Here is a 23,155-nt window from a genome sequence, read left to right as displayed (position 1 = left end):
CAATACCCATACCCGGGCCGAGACTCCAACCCGGAACTTCGATAGCGAGATCGAAAGTCGACCACTTAACGTTCGTGGCCACAGAGGTGGCGGGGGGGGGGGGGGGTAGGGAGCATTATGTACATGAAAAACAGCATCAGTTGTAGCACGCATCTTTGAAAAGTCACGAGCCGCCGCTGAGTATAGTACGAGAATGCGTGAGGAATATATTGTTCACTATTCCCTACTCGTCAATTTAAGTACTACATTTAAAAGTTAATGATACTTTTGTTAAACTCTTGAGACCTGGGGAGCGAAGTATTTAACAGTATTTTTATGATTGTGAAAATGTAAGTTATTTAGCAAACTAGTTCTGGACTTTTTATGGAATGAAAACTTGTCTTTTCTGCCTCCCAAGGTTCCAAATTTGATTTTGCCTTCGAAAGTTAAGCCCTAAGTTTGACTCGCACCCCACAAATCCAGAGTTTGATTCTGAAAATTGATTCCCCCCCGAAGATTAGGCCCCAAGTTACGCCCATGCGTTTCATGTACAGTGGGATCCATGAGTATTACCCCGCAAATTGTCCATCACCATGTTCGTGCACTATATTTGACCCAATAAGAGCTTCAAGAATTAAAAGAAAACTCCAAACAAGCTACTGACAACTTCTGCACCAGCATACATAAAGATTCATCGCTTAAAAACACATAGGATGTAAGATAAAAATTAATGAAAATAATCATGGACAATTTGCACGATAATACTCATGGATCCCACTGTACGAATACTTCATGTATTTGAAGTTTAAACCTTAATTTGAAACTTGTGCACATGAAGCAAACTTATGGACCATGTACTACTTGTGCACCGTGCTTGATGTGTGATTTCCGTCGCCACATTCAATGGCACGTAGAAGTCATGCACTTCAGATTTTCCCAGCTTATCTATCATTCCTCGAATGAACACGAAAATCGAATTAATCATCTCGAGACTTATCAACGCACACGTGAACGTTAGGTACTTGGATATCACGTGGTCATATTATCTCTGTCCACGGTGTGAAAGTCCTTATAAGCAACAATACTGGTGGCCGAAACTGTCCTCCAGTGCGCGAAATCCTGGGGGGCAGGGGGCATTTCCCCTAGCAGCAATATTTTTGTCGAAAATCCCTACCACCCAAAAATTTCCAGGGGGGGCAGTTTTTGTTATAACAACAAAAGATGAACAATTAGTTTTGACTTCAAATTATTTTTGACACCCTTGAGTAGTGCCCAAATCTTAATTTTTATTATATAAGCGTGGCCGTTCAAAAAGAGTTATTATAAACTCGGAGTTTCGGAAAAGATACGTAGATGGCAGCACAGGGTAAAATAATATAAATGAATTGTTGGAGGATAATTGTCGACTTAGTGAAAGTAAAAATACGGTTAGAAAGATGTAATAAAGATTGAAACGATGCACAAAAGATATGTAATTATGAAAAGGAAAATAAAAGTGGTTTTCATCAATCAACACGTTAAAGCATATAGTTGTTTAAGACACGTAATAGGAAATACTGAACGAAGTAGAACAGACTTCAGAAGTACAGCTGAATATAACCGTTTCGTTTCAGTAATACTGCTTGTCCAAGGAAGAAACTTCTGAATTTACTGCTGCATAACGTAATACATACGTTGCAGAATCATGTAGAGTCGAATTACTTTCGGAACATCTCCAGCGGACTACGCGAATCTGTCTAGTGAGCCTAGTGGGCGTGTAGAGCCTGAGCAGGGGCTTAGCAATAGATTCTGGGTTGAGATGACGTCAATGGCTCGCTTCATTGATTGGCTGCTTCGAGAGTTGTGACTCGTTCCGAAGCTTCAAATGCATAACAGACAAAGATGTTATGGAAATAATCTCCCTTCTAGCAATTTAAGCTAAGATTGCTGTTATTTTTATATCGTTACGTAGCGTAGGTAATAAATAAATGCATACCTACAATTAATGTTTTTTTTTAAAATTAATACTTAAAGTGTTTAAAAACAAGGCTATTATTGTTCTTATTTAGAACAGTAAACATGGAACAAGGTCAAGGTTTCATTGTGAGTGTATAGTAGGGGGTCAAAAAATGTACTTCGCCATGGTGAAAATTTTATCTAGAGCCAGCCGCCCCTACATCTGTGGGGTTCGTGTCGTCGCTGTATGTTTGTAATTTTCAATTCATTCATCATCATCTTCGCGATTATCCAAAAGAGGCAGAAAAGCGGAGTTAAAATAAACTAAATCAATCAACCAATTCTTAAAAAACACGTAGGATGCATGAGAATTTACCTAGCAATACTTGTACATCCCACTGTACAGGGATGGTGACGAGACGAAAGGAGACGTGGTAACGAAAGAGGCGCTCTGGCATGGTTCAGATTAGGGGGATGGAAACAACTAAGAAAGAGAAACGACGCAGGGGAAACGATATGTTCTTTGTGCGATGGGGAGGGGACGGAGGAGCATATCCTACTGAACTGCTCTTCTACACGTGACCTAAGGGACAAATGGATGAAAAACTTAACAGGGAGGGAGGTGATAGAAGTGGTAGACGACAGAATAAAGATGAAGGAAGCGGGGCAGCAAGTGGGGAAATACCTGGGAGAAGTAAGAGAACGGCGGGGGAAAGCTATTAGAGAAGGCAGCGAAATGAGTGATCATGCTCCAGCCGAGCCATCTTTATAGTGTAAGTGTGTGTGTAAAGTAAAATGTATGCGTTTTTTGGTGAGAGTGCAGGAAGAGAGAAGTGGGGAGAGGAGGAAGGAAGAAAGACTGGAAGAATAACTGTCGAGGGAGGGGAAGAATGTGTATATAGGGGACAAAGTAAGAGACAGCTTAAAAGAAAACTAAATGTAGCAAAATATTGTAGAAAAAAATCAAAACTATATAGTGCGTACAGCCTATGGCTCGCACAAAAAAAAATCTAAAAAGTCTAATTATTGTCTCTATTTATAAGCATCCATCTTGTTCTCTTCACGATTCTCGAAATACATAAATAGCCTACGTATATGTCTACATAGCAACACTATTAAGATATACCATGCTGCTTTGAAGAGTTCACAAATATTTTTGGTTATAAATACAGTAGAATATTTGAAGAAAGCAAAAGACATGCGCTTGTTCAGAAATCCTTTATGGATCAAATGTACCGAATTGACTCTCAGGAAATGTGTTATGTAACTTAAAGATAACCTCGTCTACCAATCACAACCCTAAGAGAAAGGTTAAGGACAGCTCACACGCATATTAAAAATGTCCAGCGATGTGCAGTGTTGCCAACTCTAAATAAATTTAAAGGGTTGAAGGTGTAGGGTCCAGCGCAGATATTTCTGCCGTGCGATGCGCGAAACAACTAAAGAAGCAGTGTTGCTAATGGAGCAGATATATATACCAGGACTAGGATTAATATGTACTAACAAGTGGCTTTGTATGTAGCTACATACATATGGACTAAAAATTCGCAAAATATGAACTAACACATAAGTAAAATTACCAAAAATGCTGCAAAGAAGACTTCTTCATACGATTCCTTATTTGAGTGATTTCAAACAAAATATATAAATAAATAAATAAATATATATATATATATATTATTTTTCATTGCATTAATGCACTGGTGGCGTTCTAACTTTTCACTCCCAAAACCCGTATACACTGGTATGGAACTGCAACGGCAGATAATAACATGCCAACGTGTTAAACCGCTACAATTGCACCATAACACTCCTCCTCAAGCAGTATTATTATTTCCTCTCTGAGATCGGCCACAGTCGGTTGCCTTTGTTGTACATTTACAAAGGATGCCGGCTTCGACAACAATAACAAGTACATATACTGTCACTAGACGATAAGCTGCGCGGCTTTTTCTTTTGTTATGAACCAGGGCCGGCGCTAGTCATTTTGCCTCCCTGGGAGGTGGCGGCTCTATTCGACCCCCCCCCCCCCCGGTCATTACGCAGCAACGGAAAATTGAAAATCAATATATTCCTAACTAAAACATCAAAATATAAAATAAATAATGAGACTTCTTATGCTATTTTAATACTATTCAGCGCAAAAGAATATCTAGCTCGATCACAGTTTTCAATAGGCTTATTTTTTTCTTTTCAAATTTTGCCGCTCTTTCGATGGCACGGTACGCCCTCCCCTTCCGCCGGCCCTGCTATGAACTTGGTCACCCATCAAAGCATGGCAATTTTAACACAGAAAACAATATGTATCGCATTAAGCAGCAAAAATGACAACCTCCTCTATGCAATTTCTACAAGAACACGTGCCGGAACCAGAGTTGAAATGATGTTGGAGCCACATAATTTATTTATTTTGAATAATTCCAAAATTATGAAATATGAACAATTTGTTGCTGCTGTTAGCTGCTCTCTTGCCAAAATGCTTTATTGGGATGCTAACACCATGACTGGCTTCCTCTTTCATGAACTCGTGCACGTTGCTTAGAATTTCCCGAGCTTGGCTATGCAAGGTTTTTGATTTCAACTTCGACAGAACTGGAGGCATTATGGAATTTAACGTTCATTAGCAAACACACACTTTTACATACACACACGCAATACACGCACACAACGTCAAACCGGTCAAATACTTAGTATAAAATAAAAATATGGTGCTTCCAATCCAACAAAACTCACCGCCACTTTACCTGCCTTTCCCCTTCCGTGACAGAAATAGTGCTTCATTATTACAGTTGGCAACACTAGTTACTAGCTAGCCAATGAACATGCACTGCATAAAAGAAGCAAGCACTACGCCGTGCTATATTGCCACATTAGCGTCCCTGCCGAAAGGTGGGAACCGCGAGCTAGAGCGCTATTCAATTGTTTTCAATGATGTTTGCGCGAGTGTGTCCAGGAATGGAATGACAATATGGCAACAATAGCGAAGGTTTTCGAGCAGGGTAGAACACATGATGCTAAGAGAGAGGGAGACGAAACGAAAATTCGTTTCTAGGCAACGGCAAATTTACGTGTGTGGCACTCTAGCTATCATACTCAGACCGTCGCTTATGTAGGGTCCCCGGTGCAGACTAGGTTAGGTTCGCTAATTATTTCTTAGCTGACGTCATGAAATTGGCGATCCAGTATTAAACAGTTATAGTTTGGAAATCGTCTGAGTCATGCATTGTTGTAGGTTTTGTGGTTATTGAAATTCCTTGTTTCATCCCCACCTTTGTAACATCACTCATAAATTTGTAAGAATTTGTTTCTTACTAGTACTGCAAAGTTGAAACAGGGTAGGATTGCTACCACAGACTTAAGTATTGGAGCGCTTTTGTGGCAGAAACAGACTTCAATGCACTTTCTTCTTTCTTGATTTTGTTAATTTATTGTCAACGATTTGAAGAAAATGTTCTGTCACGCAGGAAGTTGAAAATTGCTAATATTTATTATGCTATGAAATGCACAAATATTACTTTCTTTATTTCAATCATGAAAGTCTATCAGGATTGAGTAATTTCAATTTAGGAATTCAACATTTTGTAATCCTTTACGAAACTACATTAGTGAAAATCAAAATACATCATGGAAATAAATCAAGGACTAAGACAATGGATGTAGTCTTTTTTATTATTATTTATCCTGTAGCTTGTTAAAATAATTCACAAATTGACATCTTTAAAGCCTCCAAGAATTTACTAGAAACAGTAATATTTGCAAATGATGGCAACAATTAAAGATGATCTACAAAGGTCTGTTTTCAAACTTCAATCAACAAGTAAATTTCAGAGTATAAAACAAAGTCAATGGCAATAAATGGTAAGAAACTTCCTAGAGTGAAAATAGTAATAAACAATATTATAATTGAACAGGTAACAATACTTGCATATTTGGGATGTCACATTTCACAGCTCGAACACCAAAAACATGTTGAGAAAAAAATAGTTAAACATAACATTGAATGGAATTTTGAAAATAAATTTTTGGAAAACAAATTAGAAAATAAATTCAAATTAGATACCATAACATAATTTCAAAGCCGGCTATTCTATATGTAGTGAATTTGGACGCTTCGTTACATGATAAATCCAGAATAAATTGTTTACAAAAAGGAATATTGCGGTGTTTTAGTGAAGTAACTTTACGAGACGAAATCAGAAACAATTTGGGATATTTCTTTTTTTCCTTTTGGCCTGTGATTTAAAAATTGATCATTAATGTCGCAGATGGAATGATCAATTTTTGTAGTCGCATAACTGCTTTGGTTATGAATAACTCAGGGAATAATGAGATATATTGGACAGATAATGTCATAGTAGTATAACATGAATAAAAATGTCGATACTTTTCTTAACATTAACGTTAAGTTCACCATTCCATTATATGCTTTTCAAATAACATGTAGAAAATCTTTCAATTTTTTGTTCTCGTGAAACATGTTGGCTAACAGAAATAACCAACCAAGTGAAGAGCAGGATGAAGTCAGAAGCTGCTAGTTCGTTGTAACACCCGTTGTCATTGTTGATCGATTGTTGTCCCATCGGTGATTATTCATTTGTGGATCTGCCATTCTTGCCTGTCATGTTCGGTAGAATTTCTTCCTTTTCAAAGGGATTTAGATAAAGTTCTGCTTTTCTTCAAACTGTTAGAATTAGGAAGAAATCAAAATAATATCTAAAGATAAGCCAACAAGCAGTCAATTCAAAGTTGGAGATTTATCAATACGTGTTAATACCATGTTCTGCTTCTATCATTACAACATGAGTTGATATACAGGGTGACTCAAAAAGTCACTTAACTCCCCCGGTACAAGGCCACTGCAGCGTGCAACATGGAAATCGTGATGACCAATCGTTATCAGGCCAAGGGGGAACCGCACTGACGTCACCCGCGTAGTCGGCGGCCATCTTGATGTCCGCCTTCTTGAATTCAACTTCAGAATTTTAAATGGGAAGGAGGTGATGTGATATATCAAATCAGGCTAGAATTTCAAGAGAAATGCAATGGTGAAGGTTTTTTCGACGTATCTTTAACCAGTAAAATGTTATGACTGAATTCTTGTACCAATTTCCTCCTTTTCGAGGTGTTAGAAACATGCCTTAAAATTTGTTTAGCGCATCGGTAATGCATCGAGATCAAAGTGATGTCTAGGGAGAGACGTTCGCATGCCATTGCACAGGATTTTAATCGGATACATCCATGAAGAGCTGCGCATTATGTATGGTTGTCGCGAACAATTACAGTGTGACGTTTCCATTGAATTAAAAGTCCTTCACAGTGACAAGGCTAATGTTTATGTTCATAAGGAAGTTCATAAACAGAATATGCAACCCTTGTCATCTGATAACTAACTTTGGACAGAAACTGCTTCAGAACGTTCAAATAGTGTTTTGGTGTTCCTCCCTATTGAAAAAAACTGTGTAAAAAATACCTTCTTCCATAAGCAAGGATGAAAAAACCTGTTTAATTAACAAATCCAAGTAGTCCTAAGAATTTAAGGTTCCGTTGATGGAAAATTCACTAACCAATCGTGTTCCACACAGCACACCACACCATTAACTTACCAGCACTAACCATTCAGCTTTGATCTGTCGAAAATGAGTTATCAGATAAAAAGCATCGAATATTCTGTTTATGAACTTCCCTATGAACATAAACATTAGCCTTGTCACTGTGAATAACTTTTCATTTAATGGAAGCGTCAAACTGTAATTGTTCACGCCAACCATACATAATGCGTAGCTCTTCGTGGTTGTATCCGATTAAAATCTTATGCAATGGCATGCGAACGTCTCTCCCTAGACATCACTTTGATCTCGATGCATTACCGATGCGCTAAATAAATTTTAAGCCATTTTTCTAACACCTCGAAAAGGAGGAAATTGGTACAAGAATTCAGTCATAACTTTTTACTGGTTAAAGATACGTCGAAAAAACCTTCACCATTGCATTTCTCTTGAAATTCTAGCCTGATTTGATATATCACATCACCTCCTTCCCATTTAAAATCCTGAAGTTGAATTCAAGATGGCGGACATCAAGATGGCGTCAATGTGGGTGGCGTCAATGTGGTTCCCCCTTGGCCTGGCAACGATTGGTCACCACCATTTCCATGTTGCGCGCTGCAGTGGCCTTGTACCGGGGGTGTTCAGTAACTTTTTGAGCCAACCTGTAGATGGCTTTGCTGATAACACGCGTCGTAATTTATCACATCTGAATCTACAAATAATTAATGCTATGTTTTTCGTTGAGCTCTTCGATTATAATCGATCTTCGATATCACTGCTGAAAAATCGAACTCTAAGCACTACGCGAATTGATCTTTCGCATTGGGGGGAGGGGGGAGATGATCAGTGGCGTAATTATGAGTTCATTTTGGGATGTATCTTTGGGGGGAATGCAAATTTGTACGTATGTTACTTTACCGGTTAAACTATTGCCTTGCGGTTTTAAGTACATTGGTTCAAACCTAGCTCATTTATTCTAATGACATTTACACGTAACTAACTGATTATCCGGCGTTGCCCGGGTATTTATTTATCCCAATCTTCTATTAGACAGGAATATAATGAATTCTAACTATAGTGTAAACTGAACTTGCAGTTGAACGGAATTGGGAGTGTCACTATTCATCTTAGCGACCCCGAAAACTATGGCAATTTCGTACCTTCTGCGTAGGCAACCAAACTCACCGTGCTGTGTAGCGGGAAGCTTAACTTGCAGGATATGACACACGAAAATGCCATGCAACAGAATACTATTTTATGTCCCCTTCCCACCCCCACCCCTAGGCGTGCCAGGGGTGTCTTACTCCCACAATATTTCTTTCCAGATTGTAAGTGATATGTGTACCAAGTTTGTTTGAAATCGCTCCAGGCGTTCGAGAGTTATGCCGGAACAAACATACATATAAATATACATCATTTATATATACATATAGATTCAGGAAAACTTACTATATTTATATTCTAAGAAAACCCAACCCAACCGAAAATTTGACCTAATTATACAATGCCTTCCAAAAGTTAAGCACGCAATGCAAATTTTCGAAAGCGTAGTATTTGAATTTGAGTGGTTGAAAATCGCTGCGGATTTAGATGTCAGTTTATATGTAGCTTCTTTTTTGTAAGAAGAGAGTGAATCATCTGTACCTAGGTGCTTAATCTGTGCTCTTAAAATAGCATAAAAGCGAGAATTTCGTGCAAGAATCATCACACTTTCGTTGAAGATGCATTCTGAATGGTTTGAGGTGAATTTAAAAGCTGATACGAAGTGTTTATAACTTTTGTAGGATTATTTTTGATAATATTCGTGTCTCTGTGGCTGAAAGAAGACGAATAACAGATGGTGAGCGCTGGCGTGCTGTCGGACGCATTGCAGCAGTCAATCAAAGATGTCGCTATTTTCTTTGGCGTTGATCATTCGGTAATTTCTCGATTATGGAAACAATTCCAAACAAGTCAAACAGTTGTCCGTAGACCTGTGGCCGGTCGTCCAAGGGTTACCGCCCCCTCTGATGATCGATATATTGCTATAGCAGCCAAGCGCAATCGACGAGCGACCTCCACAACTGTTACATCCATGGTTGCAGGGACACGGTAAGACAATATCTGCCAGTACTGTGTGCTGAAGGCTCCACATGAAGGGATTGTACCCCCGAGTACCACGTGTTTGTGTTGCACTAACCGTCCATGCCAGAGTGGCAAGATTGAAGGGGTGTCGCCAGCATGTCAATTGGACCGTCGCAGCTGGAATCAGATGATAAGCGTGTAAGGGTCTGGAGGGAACGAAGCACACGCAATCAGGCCAAGAACATCATCGAACATCACGCATTCAGAGGTGGCAGCGTCATGGTGTAGGCTGGAATTTCAATGGGATATCGCACCGAGCTGCACATCTTTAAAGGCGGTTCTGTGACGGCTGCGCGGTATCGGGATGAAGTCCTAGACCTCATTGTGAGACTCTACGCTGCAGCAGTTGGTCCTGATTTCCTCCTTATGGACGATAATGCCCGTCCCCATCGAGCCAACATCGTTGACGAGTACCTGGAAAATGAGGGCATTTCTCGTATAGAGTGGCCGGCTTACTCCCCCGACCTTAATCGCATTGAAAACCTTTGGGATGCACGTTTACCTCCTCCAGCCAGTCTCAGAGGGTTGGAAACTGCCCTAATCGAGGAATGGCCATTGCTCGCATCTGCGATGGTTGATCACCTCAGTGAAAGCATGGACAATCGTTATAAAGTTTGTGTGAAGGTCCGGGGTGGTCACATACCATATTACTGTAAGTTTTATTTGTCTTGTTCGCCTTTAAACATCATTATGTTAATGACCCAAATGTGACGTCACAATATAACGTAGGAAAAGTAAATATTTTTGTCATCATTGTACACAATTCTTGTTATCTTTAATGCACAAACACATATGCTACCTTCGTGCGATTTTGTGTTAATCAAAGCTTTACTTTTCCATTGTTGTTGATTTTACCATCGCGTGCTTTTGGAAGCGTGTTTATTTCCAAGTTTAAACTTAACGTTCATATAACCAACCTACAAGTTTCTTGTGAACACTAATACATGTCAAATACCAGTTCCATGCCATGAAAAGTTAGGTGGTTAGTTAACCTGTTGTTGGCTCGATAAGGTTGATCAGTTGCAGATTAACATTTTTCTTTCCCTCTCAAGTTCAGACTCAGGAAACGCCACTCGTAGAAACAACAGGAAATGTTGATCTGAACGAACATACAACGAGGATGTGCATGCTAAGAAAATTGCAACAGCGTGAGTATAGTTTAAGTATCCTCTGTGCCACAAAAATTAGATATCAAATATTTCGGTTTTGAAGTAAATTTTGCTGGTCCTGGCAACCCTTCATACAATCAAGACTGAACAGGACACGAGAATCTTGTAAATAAAATTAGATCAAGAGATGGCGCTGCTTTGTGTCTTTTATTGCATGCTAGATTAATGAAAGATTGAAAAACCTATCTTAAAGTTACAAACTAATAAATTGGTAATAGGGCGAAGTAAAATTAAAACTGTTAAGTTTCAGGATTGATAATAGTTTTTTTGGAAGAAAACATTGTTTAAATCGCTTAATCTTTAAGTTGTATTTGTGTTTATTTAATAAATATTTGTAGTCAGCCAATTATGGAGGAAAATTCAATATTTGTGTTAAATGTAACGTTAATAAAATATATAATTTGGAATAATTGTAAAACATACACCGAAATGTCCGAGTAGAATAAATTACAGTTTCATACATCGGAGAGACATTTCTTCAATTGTACACAAGAAACTACTTACGGAAATGAGTTTCTCCAAGGTTTACAACGTTCGTCGAGGTATTTTCTTTCATCGTGGAATATATTTGACAGGGAAATCGTGTATTTTTGAAGAGAAATATCTCACCGACGCATAATTGCCATTGCTTTCATTTACTTGCCCTACGACAACCGGATGCTGCGTACGTTTGATGACGTAAGCCCCTGTCAGTGTTTTAACCCCCTTTTTTTCTACTATGCTTGCCTAACGTAACCAAACCTAACCTAACCTTATCGGAAATGGTTCGTGGGGCTATCCGTGAATGGTTCGTGGGGCTATCGGTCAGCTATCCGTGCATAATGTATAATTTCCACCGGTGATGAACACGATAGTAGGTATTTTTCGGTGAAGAAGGTTGAAACACTGCATACGCACAACGTGAGTCAAGATGTGCCCGCCATATTGTGTGTTCCGGAAGCAAAGAATGGAATAAAAAAAAAGCACTCAGAATGTGAAAAATTGCGTTTGTTTTCGTGTAAAAAGTATAATGGCACCTTCAACTATGTTCCGCAATACACAATTGGTAAGTACGAACCATGTGAAACACAAAATATGCAATTTTAATGTGTCTCCGATCTATGAAAAGGATCCTGATTGGATGAATTGATGTCAATTTTAAAGTGGCGTAATCGTGATGTGTTAGAAGTAACGTTAATGATTGAGTAGAGTAGTTTGTACCTTTTTCAAAGGCATTTCAACTTTTCTTTCATTCCGCATGCAATAGAAGGCAAAAATTTAATTTTATCTACAAGATTTTTGTGTCCCGCCATACCGAACTCTTTTAGTCTTGAATGGATGAAGGGTTGCCAGGACCAGAAAAATTTACTTCGAAACCGAAATATTAGATATCTCATAAGTGAAAGTGCGGAACGCAGCCGAGGAAAGCCTTGTGGGGGGTTAGTCTTAAACGTAAAATATTTCAGAAATGATTTCGAAGGACACGGGTAAAAATGAAAACAAGACTTTTCCCTAATCTTAGAAAACACATTTTGAGAATCAAAGCAGCGGAAATTCAAGACTTAAAATCACATTTTCAGATAGGAGCTTTCGTACCTTACATAATATATTCGTGTACACGAATGTAAATGACACAAACTCGCTTTAGATGGACTTCTTCCGTTCCGCCATCTTGTTTTTCTCCATACCTATATTTCTGTTGGTTGTGGATTTTTTTTCAAGCAAATTTCTGTTCTTGGAAATCAATTTTTGAAACTCCACATGATAATTTAGAAAACACTTAAGACCACCTCCACGCGCTTAAATAGAGATAATGTCTTAATCATTTCTGCTTTCCCAACCGATTCCGGGACATTTGTGCGTCCCGAAGAAACTTTTCAGGAAACCGGGACATATGATACCATTCCGGGACGTGTAGCAACCCTACGTTTGAGCATATGAAATGCAAATGCAAAGCTTGACTCTACGAACAAGTGCGCCATCTGTGATTAACCCCAACATGAAGGATACATTTATTTTAGTCGGCAACATAAAGTTACAAATCCCAATAACCTGTCAGGGTTGGCAACTCTGTTATTGACATTCAAGCAGAAAACCAACTAATTACATTTACCAGAGCGATGCAAGGCCTAGTAACAAGTAGGGGAAGGGTATTTTTACTTTCTCCTCTCTACCCTGTTACTCAGTGTTGCAGATCTACTGTTTTTGTACTAAATGTCTAGTAGAATGATTTATATTACATAATGTTGATTATAATGTTCTCTTGGGGAAAGGAGGAGAGAGGAAGATCCATAACTGTAATCAGTTAGTGTAATCAAACTAATTGGTCAAACATCTCGCACAGTAATGTTTGTTTCATTAGCTTTCGTTGTTGTAAAGTGTGGGTGTTGACTTAAATTTAAGCAATCGGATTTAGTGAAAATCACAAATATGTTCTGGCAACACTGCAGCCAGGTCGCTGTATTCAGAGAAGAAGTATAAAGAAGGCAGACAATTGATGAGTATGGGGAAAGAAGCTTGACCTTGACTTGCATAACAAGATGTATGTTGGAAACTCAAACCAGGGTTGCCAGGTGCGAGTAATTTTAGTATAAATTTATAATTGGACCTTCCTTGTCTTTCAGGTCTTGGTTAATAAAGCACGGGCATCTACAGTGGACTTGTAACATGGGACTTACCCTGAAAAATGGAGCCACAACAGGTGTCTGACGAAGCATTCCTAGGAGATTGGCTGTCAGCACTTTCACCCGCGCCTATATTGATGCTCACATTACGTTCCATTGCTTACGTAAACCTTTTTTCCTGGCAAAACTAAACAAAATATCGATATGCAAGTATAACGAATTCTACTTATACGAAACTTGCTAATCGCGTCTCCAATCGTTGTAAAGTTCGTAAGGAATTTTCCCTCCTCAGGATCCGTCAGTTTTCGAATTTATCTCAGATAGGCGCGGGGAAGAGGGGGAGGAGTCAGATTACGAATTTGTCATTGTTGTCGAGTGTCAATAATTCACGTTGCTAGATTCATCTGATAATACTCTTTTCTTTATGGTTGTGATATCGCGTTTTGAAACAATCTGTTGGACTGTTGTGTCGCACCAAAAGCGTTTCCAATTGGCTTAAGCATTTTTAAATCGTTTCAGAGTTCAACACGCAGATAAGGGCTGATTTATGTAATAATTTATTGGTGTGTACTGCTTTTGGATTTGTTCTTGTGCTACCGTTGTGTTTCAGGAAAGCAATGTGTAGTGTTTTGTTCGAACTGTAATGTTTTTGACGGGTGAATCCCAGTTTTCCACACGCTAATCTCTACTGCCACATAGGGTGAAAGGCATTCATCAACTTCTCTTCCATGTAGTAAAGCCCAGTCTGTATGCAGACTAACGAGGTTCTGGTGACTGGATACACGTCCAGTATCTGCGGGGCTTGTGTGTTGTGATTTGACCATCAGTATTTATGGTCCTTTCATTTTATCATGATTCATCCTTATCTTCGTGATTAGCTAAGATTGACAGAAAGTAAAATAATTCCCGCCATATTTCTTCCTTATTATAATCCTCACTACCACATTTCATTCATATACTAATACTCACTACCACATTTCTTTCATATACTGATCCCCACCACCACATTTCCTTCATTACTAGTAACAGGGTGTCTGAAAAGCCACGGAACCGATACTTTGAACTTTTGTACACTCCTGTTTTGATAAAGTGGCACATTCATCAACTGGCCAGCCCTGTAAAGTGTGCCACTTTATGTGAACATGAGTGTACAAAAAGAGAAAGAGACACAAACCTTCCACAGAGCATTTCCTTTGTCTATGTGGATATTTTTGAAACATTGAACCAGAAAATAGTTCAGTGTCACGAAAAGTTACTTAGGCGTGAAACAAAATTGTACAATTTAAAAAGAAACACGAATAAAAGAATGCTATGAAGTAGCTTGCAATAATTTTCGATGTGTATCGATGGTCTCTGTGGGTACTTATCGAATTGGTGAAAGATCGATAATTTTGTTACACATTTTATGCCTTTCAGGCGATTTATGGGGTTAATTATGACATGTTCATAAAAACTTACGTTTCTTCGAAATTAGGAGATGCACTGGCAACACTGGTCGGTTCAGAGGTGTGTTCGACATATGCCTATGTTATTAATATAAATCAATGCCCATATGAAAGAAAAAGAGTTAAATTTATCCTACAAAAGAACTAACTTACCTATAACTGCGACAATGAGCAACATAAAAGGTTGAATTCACAATTAGAGCTTGCAACATATCGGTATGAAACTTGTGTCTATTTTGATGTTAATAACATATGCGATGTAGTTTAAATGTTGAGTACATGAAAGAGATTTGACACGTCATTTCCTGTTGGACAAATATTTATTGTTGTTATTTTGTAATCCCTGTAACTTAGCATTTCATTGCCGTTTCTTTAATATTTTAAGCTCTTTCTGATTATGTCAGGGAATAGTGACTTGCTTGTATGTGTGCATCTTGAGAAACTCGTTGTTAGGAATTACGATAGTGTTTTGTTTGGCTTTTCGTTTTGGATGACGTAGAAAGTGATAAAGTATAAATTATGATTTGTTGTAAAAATTTGTTAAATTGAATTATGTTACAGACAGTCGGTTTTATACACATACATTTTGCTTAGAACTGAAATTGAATCTTTAAATTCGTCAAACTGTGTATTTGATTATATTTAATAATAAGTGGCATGTAGTGAATTGTGTAGGTGCGCGAATGAGTATATTCTTGTGTTTATAATAATAAGGTTCTCTCGTTTAAGAAAGGAACGTATTAGATTATACACTATTATTACTTTGATGTCGCAGTTAATTATTCTTTACTTTCGTTGCAGGAATGAACACAACGTTGAACCTGAGCGAACAGAATGTGCACGCCATCTTTTAGTAGGGGGGTAAGTACAGTTCAATGAAGTTATGTGTACTTGAATTATTTTATCAGTTCCAAACAATGTGCCGGCACTCGTTAAGATTAAGTCGCAATTAAAGTGCTCTCTCTTACGTCCGCGCTGTCACTGTTTACGTCAAGCCCCATTGGCCAGATGCCCACCCATTTGGAAGTACTCTAAAATATGACGTTTAAGCACCGATAGGCAACATACTATCAAAAGATATAATAATGTTAATTTTTTAAGTATTTCGTTTCGGATCTGACTTGCATAAGCTTATCTCTTGCGCCAAATAGAAATTGATTATTTTCCGTGTAATTTATTTTCTGTCAAATCATGATAATTCTTCCTCTTATTGGTGAAGCTATCGAAACGTTATCTAAAGTTCTGACGCCGAATTGGCCTTAAACTCTTGTAAACAATTGAAGTTAGATTCATGGGCGTTGTTTGTAAAGGCGGAAGGGGCAGGGGAGGGCTCTTGCCTGGAAATTATATTTGAAGTTAAAAATCGCATGAAATTTAAGTTGGTATGCTGTGCTTATTTATTACAATTCTGTCGGCACAAACTTCCACAGCGTGTTGCATGTTAAAGCCTCGTTTTGACGAGCATTACGTTACGAATGTCCTGTGCGCGTTGTGAAAGTTATATTAAGTAACTTAAATGCACAAAGCACTGAAGCGGAAATAATGAAGGCTGATCAATAATGTGTCGAACCCAAAAATGCCAAATCAATGTTCTGATTAGTGAAAATATTAAGTATAAAAATGGCGCTTTTTCATTCTTCATAAGAAATACATGGGATTATAACTGTTTTCGTGTTATTTAATAAAGTTTATTTACCCTGAAGATCGATTTAATGAGCTGTTGCCAACTGCCATACAAGAAAATATGCATACAAAAGAATTGGAGTGTGCTCAACATTCGAACATATTCCATGTTTCTTTATTCTAAAAAATATTGATTTTTCTGAAAAAAAAATACAGTTCAAAAGTGGCGTAGGAATATAAAGTCCAACCTACACGCCCACACACATATATATACTGTATATAAAGACAAACGTTTCACAAATAATATTTGAAAACCTGATTACGTATTATTACATAAGGTTATATGTAGGGAGCGGAAGTTGATGACCTAAAAAATATAGGTATATGACCTATAGAATGTCCTAAAAATGGGAAAAAATGACGTAAAAAAATGCAAAAAATGACCATTAAATTTCTTAGTTTCAGGTTAAAAATTGAAATGAAAAGGAAATTAAACAAAATGCAACCTTGCTTTCAAAAAAAGGCACCAAATGATACCACATGCACGTTCAATTAAAATATGCACCGAGGATTTCCAATGGAAACAGGGTCTGGCCAGGGTAATTCCAGCCTCTTCTTATCTGATCTTAAATCTGAGTTTGCCCCAGACGGACACCTGGTGGTTTCCCCAGACACAACAAAGACTGTCACCAGTTCAGCATTTCTTTTGCTCGTAAATTGCAATCCTGCGAGATATATGTTCACCTTGGTGAAGAAGAATATTACCAAAATGAAAGAAGTGACAAAATATGACGAAACAATACACCGAATATTGCGAAAAATGACGGGAAAATGCCGAAAATTTTTTTGGGTTCTAGACGAAGTGTAATATTGTGTATATTTAATGGGCATCGTGTCTGTCAGAAAAAATATGACATTTCATCAACTTCCGCTCCCTAGTTATATGATACGTTAACTTGTCCATCAGCAAGTTAACCATAGTTGGCTCATTTTACACGTAAAAATACCCCACTGCATCAGCAAAATTCGTTCCTTAGCAACCACAATCTGCCCGTAACAGCTGTTGGCTTCATTTCTCCCTCTCGAAAGCATGCGTTATTCCCTGTAGCCGTCCTTAGCTATAAAGTGATGGGTGCTGCGAGCAAACCAAGTTTACATAATCGACTGTTGATGGAGTGGACGCTTATCTGTGTGTACGTTGAGGTCGGATGGAATTCATAAAAGTATTCGCAACGAGCTTCAGGATGGAAATTTACCAAGTCCTTCGCAAACAAAGGTTACCACTCGCAAAGTACTTGTGATGATCTTGTAACCCGAATTCGTGCGGCGGATAACTCTAGATGGCGCTGCCGACCCAGTTTTGTTTGGTTTAAGTTTACTTCATGATCAGATAAGCCAATTGGGACTGAACGTGCAGTTTAAAGTGGTCTCTAAACCACTATGCAATGTGCTATGGTTGTGACTCGAGCCCGGGGCCCCTTTATTACCACTACGCCATCAAGGTCAGTAGCTCATGTGTATATGCTTAAACAACGGGCACTTAATAACAAAAAAAGCTGGCCTACGTGGTGGAGTGTATACTCTATCCCGGGAATCTGTGGAGCAATGTCGTGCCCAATGTTGGCAGAGACGAGGAGAAAGTAAGTGGGTGGAGCGAAGCATTACACGTTGCTGCTTTCCCCCCTCCTTTCCTCTCATGTGTTTCTTGGTGGAGCCGTCTCGCGTCACTACTTGCGCAGAGGCTTGTTTTCGTTCGCTTGCTCCACTCCAGAGATTCCCTGGACAGAGTATAGAGTGGCTCATTACGAAGCCAAGGTGCTAATTCAAATAATGGGTAGAATATCTATATTTCTTTGTCCCATCATCGTTTTTATTCAATTGTTATTCATCTCCAACACCAAGAGTAACTTGGGCCTGCCAGATGGCGTAGTTGTAACTTCGTCGCCTTGTAATCAAAGGATCCCGAGTTTGATATCAGGTGGAAGTCTATAGAGGTTGGGATCCCACCTTAAAAACTGTAGGTTCAGTCCCGATTAGCTTTTCTGTGCATCAAGTGCACTTAAAAACAAACTCGTCACGAGTAACTTGTTGAAACGTGGGGTACAACAACACAACCAGAAGTGATTTAGAAGCGAAGGACAATTACTCCTTGAGGAGAACCAAATATGAATATCTTAATAGCCCATGGTTTATAAATTATACATTATTTTCTGTATATAAATATCAAATTTTCATTAATATACAATGGTATTTTTTAAAAATGTAAGCATTAAATTATTATCATTATTAAATTTTCATTCAACTTTGTCTATACCACAAGTAAAAGAACTAAAGAGATGACTCCGATTGCATATAGTCTAGGGGGATCCAAAGCGCCACACTCCCTAAACGGCGCCTCTACCATCTTGTGACCTTTACTATGAAAATATATTGCTTACAAATATAAAACTTGAAAATTCAAATTTTCGTACAGAAGAAATAATAAATGTGTCTGTGCCTTTTCTTGAGACGAAAATTGATGTGAACATGAAAAATGTATGTGGGGGTGGGGTGGAACTTGAATTTTAAATTATCTGTATCCTAATCGGAATAGAAGTCGCCATTAGGACCTCATTTTCAAGGATTATCTACCCGAATCCATAATCGGCTATCCGAATTTAGGATTCCCTCTCCTAGTCCAAGATTAATCCTCCAAATTCAAAAATAACTTCTTATCCATGCTCATTTCCACAGAATGCAGCGTTAACCACGTCCCTAAATCGACGATTAATTCCAGAATTTGATTAACTCTTCGAATCCATGATGCCTGGATTATCTATCCGATTCTAGGATTAAATGATTTCTTGATTAGGTATCTGAATCCACGATAAATTACGTACACGAATCTACAAAACTATCAAAATCCTGGATTAGCTATATGAATATTTGATAAACTGTCCGAATTCTAAATTAACCTATCTCGATTAATTGTCCGAATCATGGATTAGCTACTCAAGAACACACCACTATAGAAATGCATTATGCAAGAGTAGTTAAAAAGATTCACACGAACAGTTTGCTAACCAAGTTTTTAAATTATCCCCATGCAAAGAAGCCGAATGTGTGAATTTACAAACTTGGCATTTCATATTCAACTATAACTTAAGCGAATTCAATAATATCTTTAGAGGTGCATATTTTTCCTTCCCTGGTAAAGAGTTCCATGGTACGGAGTTCCAGTTCCTATCAAAGTAGATTTGAATACGAAATTGGTACATATATCAAGAAAGTTAGCAGTTCATAACCTGGCATGTCACGCATTTGTTTTACAATTTAAGATTCTGAGAACAACCCTGACATCTGGTGGTCAAGTTGAACTTTAAATACCAAATACTTGAATAACTGACAGTGACTCGTCTACTTACGGGGTCTAATGGAAGACTTGGAGGTTAGAGGTAAGTGTCCACTTTCCTCTTGGTCCATAGCTGTTAGCTTCTGGTATAAACTGGTGAAACTCACTCCCCGAGCACCCGAAATAGAAAGACAGAGAGAGTAGAGAAAACTGCGCACTTCAGGTGCTGCAGAAACTAGCTGGACCACTTATGGAATCCTTATTAGACCATAGACAAGGACAGCTGGTTTGGTTGACGAAGATTTAGGTCTGTGAAACTATGAGCTGCGTATATTTAAGTCGCGTCTTAACTCCTAAAGCGTTTTCCAAGTCACAGAAAAACCAGTATTCAGGCGACACTTTCTTATCTACCAAAGAGAGACTTCTGTTGGAAAATTCCTCAATTATTATAATTGCTATTTTTGTTTTACGTGCAATTGTCGTGTATTTTCAAGGCTGTATGTCGTAGCTAAGGGTTGTTTAAAATATCGAGACTTGTTCTAACAGACCTCTCCGGCAGTGTTGCCAAGTCTCCCCACTACTCCTGCATTATTAAGCTATGTATAATCCGTTTTGGCATAATCCGGATGAGTGTGTTTCCTTGATTTCAGAAAATGACACCAAATTGCTATTTACCTCTGTCGCACGTTTTGAAAGAACTTGTTTACACTTCAACTCTTTAGCTTGGACTGAAGAAACTCCATTGAGCACTCGTAATACTGCGCCACATCTTCCTCCATTCTGCTAACATCTTGGCAGCACATCAAATGGGTTACTAGACTGTTACGTACAGTGGGATCCACTAGTATTGCTCGGCAAATTGTCCACGACTATTTTCATGAATTTTTCTCTTACATCCTGTGTTTTAAGCTGTGGATTTTTATGTATACTGATGGCAGAAGATGTCAACAGCTTGTTTTGAGTTTTCTTTTAATTCTTGACGCTCTTATTGGGTAAAATAAAGTGCACTTACATGGTGATGGACAATTTGGACGGTAATACTCATGAATTCCACTACCTTTCAGTCTAACCAGGAATTATCCTCATGTCGTTGGCAAAAGACTCTAGCAATCGCAAGGGGTGGTAAACAGAATGTACTCTTTCACCTTAATATAAGGTTTATTTTTGGATAAATGAACTTAACATCAATTTATAAACTTTAAACCACATATTACAATTATTATCGACATTTTTCTACCACTATTATCCTGTTGCAATGGTATTTCTAGCTTGTTTATAAATCTCTAAGTTTGATACATGTTGCCAGGTTCTGGTACAGTGTCTCTCAAAAGTTTTAGGACAACGATATTTTAAACTAGGCAACCCAAATTATGTAAGGCGCTGGTGGGTTGCGTGTAGAGTTAGGCTCAATTTCAGGGTTGCCATATGCACAATAGATATTTATGAAATACGCGAAAGGAATAAAACCAAGTATTATTGTATAAATAGGTGGCCGCGGTGGCTCAGTCGGTAACGCGTCTGACTACCATGCTCAAGGTCCCGGTTTCGATCCCCGGCCGGTTCAAATCCGGGAACTTTCTAACGTTGGAAGCGGTCCCGGCGCCCACCCAGCGTCGAATAACATGGGTACCTGGGGGAAACACTGGGGGGTAAAGACGGTCAGGGGCGTGATGCTGATCACATCACCCCTACTCACGACCGGATCAAGAAAGTGTGGGGCGTTACCTCCACATCCCCTATACGCCTTCATGGCGTGGTGCTAAGCACAGGGGAACACTTTACCTTTACCTTTATTATTGTATAAAACTCTAAAAAGATATCAGTATTACATTTGTCGCAAATAAGAAATACTTTCTGAAAAAAAGAAAATCGATTTTCTAGTATTTCATGGCTGATGAGTCTACACAAAGGAAAATAGGAGAGAGGAAACGAAAAGGGACAACAAATGGGAGGAGGAAAGAGAGAGCGAAAGGGGAAGAGGAAAGTAAAGAAAACTAAAGGAGGGCAGAAAAGATAGGACAGATGTGGATAGGAGAAGTAATGAGGAGAGAGAGAAAAGATGCGAGGAGAGATGACGAAAATGGAGCAAAGAGAAGAACAGAGAAGGGAAGGAGAGGAGAGGAGGAGACGAGAAGAAAGGAGTTGAGAGGAGAGTAAAAGAGAGAACATGAGAAGAACGAAAAGAAGAGGAGAAGAGTGTAGTGGAATCGGAAATCTAAGACAGGAGAGGAGATAAGAGGAGTGGAGAAGAATGGGATGGAGACAAGAGCCGAGAACTGGAGGGAAGGCGATATGACATATAAACAGAGGAGAAGAAGTGGAGAGGAGAAGGAGAGGAGAAGAAGAGAAGAGAAACGAGACGAGAGGACATATGAGGTATTTGTAGAAAATATCGTCTCGGCGTCAAATTGATGCATTGATCAAAATATCGACATGAAACATTCAATAATATTTTAAAATGAATTGAGGAATGTATTAGATCGGTGTGAAATGCCTTTTGGCTGAGTTCAGAGCGAGATAAAATCTGCCACGTAAGATCTTTGATTCTACCTGCGATTATACTTACCACTAAAGACATGAATGTAATTTTCATATTTATAAGAATTATCCAATTTTTCTCCACTTCTCAATTCGTTGAAATGGAGGTTTTGTTATTTAGCATTTCTCTTCCCCCCATCGTTAATCCAAACAGAATCATTCCGTTTCACACTGCGTGGACAATGAACACAATGGGATATGTCTAAAACTTACGAAACTTTTCTGCTATCAGAGGGGTTTGAACCTACGACCATCAGGTTGACAATCAACAATGGTAACCACTACCCTACAAACTTTCGTTCTTGAGAATAGCTAGGAGGAGCTGACCAACGTGAAATGTAGATGCAACTCTCCTCCTACATGTAATGTGCAAAGAATGCTTGTTTGTAACAAAGAAAACGAAGGTAGTACGACTCGGCGAAAACATTTAATGGAGAATTGCACATGATGAAAACTTTTCATTCGATATTTGCGGAGGTATCCTTGCATTGAACTGGAGTGGGTAAAGGGATAAAATTAGTATGTCCTAACTAAATTACCACAAATATAAATAGTTATTTCATTAATATTTGTCAATGTCTTTGAAGCAGTACACAATTATCGTTAGAGTATCATAATTCACGATCTTATACGTAAAAATATCCCACTGAACATGTGTCAATTCATTTATTTCTTTAATTTTTTTTTAGTAAATTCCAGATGTAGAACAATGTAACTACTTTACACTGCTATTACAAATAATGTTACAATGCTCTTGTTTAATAACAGGCGAATTTAAAAAAAACAACAGAAAACGTCGTAAGGAGACTCGAACGTGGGACCGCAAGATGCCCAGTCGAGAACTCTAAGCACTACACCACGC

General features: G+C 38.4%; 1 protein-coding gene across 2 annotated transcripts in view; it reads right to left on the bottom strand.

Annotated features, from left to right (window-relative positions):
- Positions 1-23,155, bottom strand: part of LOC145981571 (aquaporin AQPAn.G-like) — a 138,283-nt gene that overhangs the window by 63,734 nt on the left and 51,394 nt on the right. The window contains exon 1 of one of the 2 annotated variants that reach the window (XM_083114924.1): positions 19,829-19,941. The exons of the other annotated variant lie outside the window; for it this stretch is intronic. Within the exon in view, the coding sequence (XP_082971050.1) occupies positions 19,829-19,886 (58 nt within the window). The 5' untranslated portion in view covers positions 19,887-19,941. Of the gene's footprint in view, positions 1-19,828; positions 19,942-23,155 lie in introns of those variants that run through there. 2 annotated transcript variants of the gene reach the window in all.

Source organism: Lepisma saccharinum, chromosome 29 (genome assembly GCF_977018435.1).
Source record: "Lepisma saccharinum chromosome 29, izLepSacc3.1, whole genome shotgun sequence".
NCBI lineage: Eukaryota > Metazoa > Arthropoda > Insecta > Zygentoma > Lepismatidae > Lepisma > Lepisma saccharinum.
This window is presented reverse-complemented; position numbering and strand designations above follow the sequence as displayed.